Source organism: Haemaphysalis longicornis, unplaced genomic scaffold (assembly GCF_048455015.1).
Source record: "Haemaphysalis longicornis isolate Haplotype H1 unplaced genomic scaffold, Haemaphysalis longicornis Haplotype H1 scaffold_8, whole genome shotgun sequence".
In the NCBI taxonomy this organism is placed as follows: Eukaryota; Metazoa; Arthropoda; class Arachnida; order Ixodida; family Ixodidae; genus Haemaphysalis; species Haemaphysalis longicornis.
Genome location: NW_027526445.1, coordinates 8,144,943 through 8,153,631, shown reverse-complemented (window position 1 = coordinate 8,153,631; position 8,689 = coordinate 8,144,943). Strand labels below are relative to the sequence as shown.

General features: G+C 50.4%; 1 protein-coding gene across 1 annotated transcript in view; it reads right to left on the bottom strand.

Moving 5' to 3' along the window:
• Window positions 1-7,527: 7,527 nt before the first annotated feature.
• The window catches only part of LOC144148755 (structure-specific endonuclease subunit MUS81-like), a 41,866-nt gene continuing 40,704 nt past the window's right edge, over window positions 7,528-8,689 (bottom strand). Inside the window, exon 12 of the mRNA XM_077680271.1 lies at window positions 7,528-7,856. Within this exon, the coding sequence (XP_077536397.1) occupies window positions 7,790-7,856 (67 nt within the window). The 3' untranslated portion in view covers window positions 7,528-7,789. The remainder of the gene's footprint in view (window positions 7,857-8,689) is intronic.

Genomic DNA, 8,689 nt, shown 5'->3' with positions numbered 1-8,689 from the left:
TTATTGCCTGGCAGATACAGTGCATACACCAGACAACACGACTATCGCTCGCGGGGAGACAGTGGCTCCTGTCGCTCGCTCAAGCCGCTGGGCTCAGACCTCGATATCCGTCATCACGGTCGCGGGAGCAAGGGAGGCATCCCGAGGCGACCGATCAGGGCAGAATCTCTCGGCAGAGTCCGTGGAGCCAACTGGGTTCACCGTCATCGGGGCATTCGGCGTAGGCACAGCCGAGCCAACCGACTCCGACCAAATCGCCCAGTCGACTCCCCGCCGGAGCGCTCGTTCGTCCCGCAGGTCAGCTCGGCGGGGAGAGGAGATCTTCCCCAGGTCGGGGAGAGGGTGGCGCTAAGGAAGGTGACAAACTCGTCCTCCTTCCCTCGCGCACACGCGGCAAGCCGGTTCGGCGCGTCGCGCGGGGTCATGAAGAGGACACGACCTACGTGACGCGCCGGCTACCCAAAATGGCGGCTCCCAGCTCGCGGAAACATGTGCAGGCGAGGCGTAGGGGAACACGGGCCCCCACAACGTACCGTACCTAAAAAAAAATTGGCCGCGCATCTGCCCACTTCGCTGCATATGTCGTCCAAAGATGAGTGTTCTGCTGCCTCTGCCACGTAAATGCCTCCCATCTCTCCCCCGTCCGCCTGTCACGCTCTTCCCTCCTATCGCGCTCCTCCCACGGTGAAGTGAAGACACATTTGATCAACTCAATGCAACTTTTTTTTGAGACCGCACTGGTGGCCCGCCATCTTTTGAGACCTTCCATCACTGTTGGGCTGGCTGCTCGAGGCATGAACACGAGGCTCGAGCACGAGACATTGCAGATTGCTATTGCAAATGTGAGGCGCCCATCTATTTCCATAAAATGACTTTCACGAATTTCATTGAAATCAATTGCTATTGCAAATGTGAGGCGCCCATCTATTTCCAATTAAAAGAAGACCGGTAGAACCAGCTATGCGTTTGTTTTGCCTCAAACACGCCTAGTGTTTTATTTTTGCTGAACAATGCTAAAAGTGTGAAGCATCCTGTGAGGTTTTTCAGTCTGGAAAGGTTTTGACTTTTGAGAATTCTCTTTCAACAATTCTTGCAACTTTCAGTTGTGTGGCTGAATCGTGGGCAAGTTGGCCTTATCACCCCCATCAGGGAAATGGCCACCGCAGTGGAGACCGCCCTCGCGTCCATGAGTTCAGCAGCAGATCGCCTTAGCCAATGAGCTAGGGTGGTGGCTTTCCTTTGCGTCTTTTTGTTCTCTCTGTTGCCATTAGTGACAGCTTTGGTCAATCCCCCTTGTTAGGCTTAATGAAGATTAACATTATGTAGCTGTAGCAGCACTGAGCCTTACAACACGCAGGCAGTGTGAAAGCAACTGTATGTGAAGATGTGGGTACAGGTACACATTAAAAGAACCATGAAGACAAAACACTGGCTTGGGTCATTAATAAGATCGCTTCGTCCCGATAAATCAATGCTGATTCTATCGTAAGCTTCATACGAACAATGGAGATGTTATAGAAAACAGACAAACACTGAGCTGACTCCCCCGCGACTTTCCGGCGATTTCTACAGGACGTCGCAGAATATCGTTTGGGCAATGGGCGGACACCAACTGAAGACACCGCCAAAAAAACACGACAGGGCACTTGTAGTGGGGCCTACAGTTCCACCTGATCATTTCAGTTGAATGCTAATAACACGCAGTTAAAGTGGTTAAAGTGCTGATAACTAGTGGTGGCCCCTATTACGTCATTACACGTCCCTGTAGCATGAAGTTTGAAAATATTTAAACATTTGTTGCATTTGTTTTTCCAGTTAAAATATCTTTCGTGGCTGGAACAGAGCTGAATGGGTTACGAAAGGCTAGCTGTTTTAAACTGAACAGTGTTGTATTTTGTCATCATGGCCCCTTCGAGAGCTGACTAACAAATGCATGGCCCAACGTTTGCACTGCTCGTGTGTCCTCAGTTGGGGAAGTGATGTTTCATTAGATGCTTCAGTGGATGCCACATTATGGCGCTGCTAGCGTCGAGCCAGCACATACCCGCACTCACACTGCCAAGCAACCAGGACACTTAGCCGGAATGCCCTTTGATGCTTGCCCACTTGCTGCTTCTCCAGTCGGCACGCTCAACATAATCCTACAGGCCTCAGTACTACATGTCTCTCATACACGTCTCCAAGTCAAAGGCCCCGGTGCATTCGGTGGGTCCGCCTTTAGTCATCTCGAGGCATCGAGGCACTGAAAATGCAAGCTTATCCTGAATCACGGATGTCCTGGGTTAAATTCCCATCTGGATCCACATTAACCCAATTTCCTTTCAACTACCATACTTTCATTTTTTGTGCTCTCAGCCCATATGCACGAATGTTACAATTAAAAATATTTATGCATTTATGATTGATTGATTGATTGATAAATCTTTATTTGCGAGCCTGAGGCGCAGATGTTAGGGCGCCCGCCTGGTGGAGGGCATCCTTAGTCCAGGATACCCTGGCTGCGGCTGGCTGTCCGGGCCCTGGATCCTGAGGTCCGGGCTAGTCAGGCAAGCCATCCACTGCTCATAGGATGGGGTGGGGTTGGGAGGGAGGTGCGGGGTTCTTTGACACTCCCATACCTGATGATATAGGGTGCCAGGAGAAGGACACAAATTACAGGTGGCGGGGTATTGAGTTGGGTAAATGGCGTGAAGAAGGGTGCTGTGGGGATATGTATTTGTCTGAAGTCTTCTCAGGGTGGTGGCTTCATCTCTGGATAGTCTTGGGTGCGGGTCTGGGTATTTTCTTCGGTCGAGACGGTAGTGGGCTAAAATTTCAGCGTAATTCGTGAGCGGGTCCATTTTGGGGACAAAAAGCGAAGTTGTTCCCTCTTCGGTAATGGCCCGGTGTATATGCGCGCGGGCAGCGGCATGTGCCGCCTCATTACCTTGGAGGAATTCACGTCCAGGTGCCCAGACGAGGTGTACTTCGGGGAGTCGGGGGATGCTCTTGAGGATGTAAAGCGCTGTTTTGGAAATGCGTCCCCGTAGGTAATTACGGCAAGCTGCCTGGGAGTCTGTCAGCACTGTGATGGCGTCGTCACCCGTCGTGGCGGCTAGGGCAATCGCAACTTCCTCGGCAGCCTCTGCAGATGTTGTGCGGACTGTGAGAGCGGTCATTTCATGCCCTGCTGCATTTGTTACACACAGCATGGGCTGGCCGATGCGGATATGGGGACGCGTCAGTGTATCGTGCAATTGGGCTATTACCGTATTTAGCACACATAGCTTGCACTCTAGCGATGCGTCGAGCCTTATTGTGAACCGGATCCATGTTTCTCGGAATCCGGGCTACACGAATGGCTTCTCGTACGTGCAGTGGTATTCGTTCTTTGTACTCTTGAAGGGGGGGTGTCGAATAGCCTAACCTTCTCAGCGTGGCCCGTCCGGTCGGTGTTAGTTTTAGGCGTTCTAACTGGGAGATGTGATGCGCCTCTTGTATCTCTTCCCAGGTGTTATATGAATTCCTAGATGCAACAAATTCTTGGTTGATGTCTTTGGAGGTGGGCCTAAGGCAGTCTTGTACGCCTGGCGGAGCAAAATGTTAAGCCTTGCTCTTTCACTCGCTTTGAGGGCCAAATATGGTGTGCCGTATGCGACCCGGCTAATGAGTACGGCTTGAACAATGAGTAATGTATCAGACTCTTGCATTCCGAATTTTCGATTGGATACACGATGTATTAATGAGTTGGGAGAGCGTACGTTGCAGCGGTGCGATCGTATGGAGACCTGAACCGTTTTTCGGAATCGCGAGACCCGAGATGCGGAGATGGGCAACGTTGGGGACTGGGTTTCCTGCAATTGTGAGCGCCGGATCCGGGATGCTTTGTTTGCGATGTCTTGGTGCAGAGAGTAAGGAGGGCCGATTTTTCCGAAGCACACTCAAGGCCCCGGGCGCTTAGATACTGCTGTGCTTCTTCTAACCGCTTTGCATGGCATCTTGTTGCTCGCCCATGGACCCCGTAGGGGTCCATAGGGTGAGGTCATCCGCGTAAAGCGCGTGCCTCAGATGTGGGATGTTTTACAACAGAGGGGGAAGGTCCTTCATAGCGATGTTAAACAGAAGCGGTGATATGACGGAGCCTTGAGGGGTGCCTTTAGGAATGGTCTTGAATGTGGTGGAGCGGAGATATCCTATGCCGATGGTTGCAGTACGACTGGAGAGGAAAGCCGCGACATAGTCGTAGATTCGCTGTCCACAATCAATGGAAGTTAGTCCCTGAAGGATGGCGCGGTGGGAGACGTTGTCGAAAGCCCCCTTGATATCCAGGGTGAGGATGCAACGCTTGTGTGTGCTGGTGAGCCGATCAATTATTTCTTCTTTCAGTTGCAAGAGGATATCTTGGGTAGAAAGATTTGGTCGGAAGCCGTACATTGTGGTTGGAAAATGGCCGTTGTCTTCGATATAGGGAGATAGGCGGTTTTGCACCATATGTTCAAGGAGCTTTCCCACACAAGACGTAAGGGAGATGGGTCGTACATTAGTGGCAGCAAGCGGTTTTCCAGGTTTAGGTATTAGAGTGATGTCGGCATGCTTCCACTGGGGGGGCAACGTGCCGGCAATCCAATGCTTGTTAATATATAGGTAGTCTAGGAGAACCTCTAGCGCAGGGACGTCGAGGTTCCGGAGCAACTTATTAGAAATCTTGCCATTGCCTGGCGCGGTGTTTCTGGTTAAATGGCGAACCGCTGCTTCCATCTCCACAAGCGTGAAAGGGGCATCCATTTCAGGATTGGGAGCACCCGTGTACGGTTGGTGGGGAGGCTGGGTCTTGTCGCTCCTATATTGCCAAGGTTTCGTGAGCTCCTCAAGGAGATCTTCTTCTGTGCCGTGGTAATTGTGAATAAGCCGTCTGAGCTGATGTGCCGTTGCTGATCTGGATTCTTTGTTTCCCATAAGAGACCGAAGCAGGTGCCATGTGCGTCGGGTGCCAAGGGTACCTTGTAACTGCGTGCAGAACTGCGACCAGTTTTGCTGGTGGCTGAGTTGTCTGGCATACGACGCCGCTGCTTGTTAGCTGGGCTATGCGAAGACAAAGTTTTCGATTTGTTCGTCGTTTTTTCCAGCGTTTTATAAGCCCTCGCCGGGCTTCCCATAGGTGCAAGAGGTGTGCATCAATTGCGGGGCAGTCTTGGGTCAACGGTAATTCCTTGGTAAAATTTTTAGCTGCCTGCAACATTTTTGTAGTCCATTCTTCGATCAAGTGGATAGAGCTCGTCGGTGTTGCTTCTCGGAAATTTCCGCCAATCGGTGAGGCGGGCAGTGCCTATTCGTTGGGGTGGAGCCTTGTGACTGGGTAGCTGTAGCTGCACAATATAATGGTCACTTCCCAACGTTTCTGTGAGGCACTCCCAGCTTGGATCTTTGAGACCATATGTAAGCGTAAGGTCCGGAGTAGTGTCTCGTGAGACACTATTACCCAAGCGAGTGGGGGTATTCGGGGTGTTACACAAGTGCAGATTGTTCATTCTGATTGCGTCACAGAGTTGCTGTCCTTTTTTGTTGTCCCTATGGCAATCCCAGATTGTGTGAAAAAATGATATTGGGTTGTACTACACAGAATTGCCTTGAATGACAAGGTAAAATTAGAAAAGTTATCCAAATTGTTCTGGACAAAGCACTTGGTAATTAGTATTAAACCTCTCGATATTAAAGTTCTCTTTACCAATGACACTACACTCTGGTGCACTCATGGGTCCCCAGTGGAGGTGGAATACTTTGCAATGTGGCCTTCACCTCCTTTCTTGACCCTCTGCCTATTCAGGCCTGCAAGCAGCTGCAGAAAAATCACAGTTAACATCGACACTCTGTCAACCTCCTCTTGTTGCTTACACTCAATCGTACCCCCATTCCCCGTGCTTCATCCTGCTGGGTTCTGGGCTTTCCCTCCAAGACCATTCCCCCTTCTGTCGTGTCATAAGGGCACAATCACCACATGCCACAAAGATACTCACTTGGCCCAACGAGTGGTCAACCGATGTGGTAGCCTTGAATGCACAGCTGCGTTCAGGTGGCATTCACACATTTAAATATTGTTCAGGCTGCATTCATACAGCCTGAACAAAATTTTTTACTGTCTTCCATATTGTACCCTAACATGGGCACAAATGCGGAATGTTCAATCTGCCCTTAACACACTTTACAAATCTGCCCTGCATCTCCCAAATAGATGCCTCTGCAGAGAAATTATACGCCCCAGGTCTCTTTCTTCCTCTTCCTCACCTTTTGCTCCTCCACAGGGACCGACAGTTGGGCCGTCTGCTCGAATCTGCACAGGGCCATTGGCTGCTGGCAGAGGAAGGGCATCCGGCCCGTTGGCTTCCTTTCCCCTGTCACCCCCCAAAAACCTCCGCTGTGCCCCCATTCCCTTCAGCAGAACCGCACACTTTCACGAGGGAAGACGGCAAGCCTGCCCCCACTACCACGACACCTTCCCTCCGGACACTGTCCCATGCTATGTTGACAGCGCATATCACCCCATTTGTGGCTCCACTGCTTGCGCCATCATGTTTGGCCCCACTGACACCCCTAATTATCACCTGCACAGCAGGCCCTTACTGCCATCCTACTTTACCCTTAGCCCTCAAACTGGAGGCAATCACTGACACAACTAGAGAAGTAACTTTTCCACCCCATTCTCCCCACTATCGCATTCACTCCGACTCCATGGCGGCGGTCTGAGCTCTTCGTGGCAACAGAGTCCCAGATGTCCATGATGACCTCTGAAGCTCTCCATCCTCTTCCCTGCCTCAGTCACTCGGGGATCACCAGCAATCAGCTGGCTCCCCAGCTGACTGCCAAGACTACTATCGGGCGCCGGTGATTCCTTGGCCTTCTGCACCCATGGCAGACGAGGCGTATTTCTACAAGAGCACCCTCGAACAACACTACCAACACCTCTGCCACTCACTACACACCCTACTGCCACCCCACCGTTCCCCATCCACTCCACAAGTGCACACCCTTCGGGAAATCCAGCTGAACAGCCTCACCACTCCAGCAAGGCTGTACTACCTCTATAGTTACCGCCCAGACTGAGGGTGTAGCCAGGGGGTTGTCTCAGTGTCAGAATGCACCCCAGAAATTTATGCATTCAGCAAAATGACAAAGATATTGTTTGGGCATCTGGCACAGTCCCTTTCTTTTATTCTCCCGGAGGTGTATAACGCCCCCCTAATGTAGTTCTCGCTAGACCACTCGCTCAGACCCATCCTGTCCCAAATGCCCCTCTACGCAGGCAAATGTTGGGCCCATCCTTTTTTACTCTCCCGCAAGCCGACGGTTGCCTCATTACCCCAATCCTTCTCCTCCCAAACGGCGAGTGTGGTTGACGTGGGTGGCCCTCGTTAACTAGCTGGCCACGGTTCTTCTGGCGGAAGAATAGCAACGGGTCTTGGTCTGCCTGGAAATAAAGTCTCTCCCTCAAACACACACACCAAAATAGAGATGTTCTGGAAAGAAACGAAACACGGAAAAACAAGCACAATTCTCTTTCTACACCTCCACAACAAGTTTACTTCCAACATTCCTGCCCAAACAAAAACAAACAACACAGGACAGCCAGAAGCAGGGGCCAAACCTCACACAGCCAACGCTCTGATTAATCAGAAAATTTATATACCATATGTATGCGATGCCTGCATGCTGACCACCTCTGGAAGAGTGCTTATAACAGTGCAGCTCCTGTTGCAATCCAGTTTCTTTTCTTTCACCCGTTCCCTCAGACATTCCACCACTGGCCTGTCTCGTCTCACAGCAGTGGTTGAGAACTCCCGTACAGCGTCCAGAGCTTCTCGTGCAGGGCCTTGCCGGTGATTCTGTGCAGAATTTTATCCTCTGCATCACGTCACACGTTGATGATGGGATACAGAATAACTACAGGGCAAAATGTTCCTCTATTCCCTGTGGTTTCAATGCATGCACCTAAAGATTCATTGGAATGTCATTTCTCGCATTAATCATTATGCAGTTCAACGATTCAATCAAGCTACAACAACCATCTTATGCCTCACACGCATCTTAGAACAAAGAACCGACTGTTTGGATTTTGAATTACTACTGATATTCGTGCTTCTGCCTTTTCTTTTCGTTCAAGCAATTACAAAGCGCCAAAATCCCACGGATGCATTCCGGAAAAGAGAAGTTGGCTAACGTTGCAATAGTACTTCCTAGTGCGAAATTTGAGGGCAGCTGCTTAGCTGTTTGGACTTTGCTCCTGGCGACGGCGTATAGCTGCTGCTTCAATGGTGCTCCTAAACCTCACATTTCTTACACACCTGCACAAGTGTTCAGCAATAATGCTTCTTCATACACAACTCATAAGAAAAAGCGCTTAGGTATTCTGAAAGATTTTTATGGTAAATGGTGGCTTCCAGCTACATTTGCACGCAGTTCTTTTCTCAAGGTTGGATTCAGAAACACTCTCACAGTGCGAAAGAATACTGCAGAAGCGTTTGGTCGGAACGTCCTAGGCACAATGGCAAATCTGAGCAGCTTCATTTATGCAGTAGAGATCGTCTCAGCACGAAAGATAACCCAAAGTAGGCAAGAACTCGTGGCAATTTATGGCTTGTTGGCACAGCCCTTGTTCCAAGAGCTGCCTGCTTTTGTGTAAGCCAGGTGTTTTTGCACATTTGGTTGTAGCTGGTGT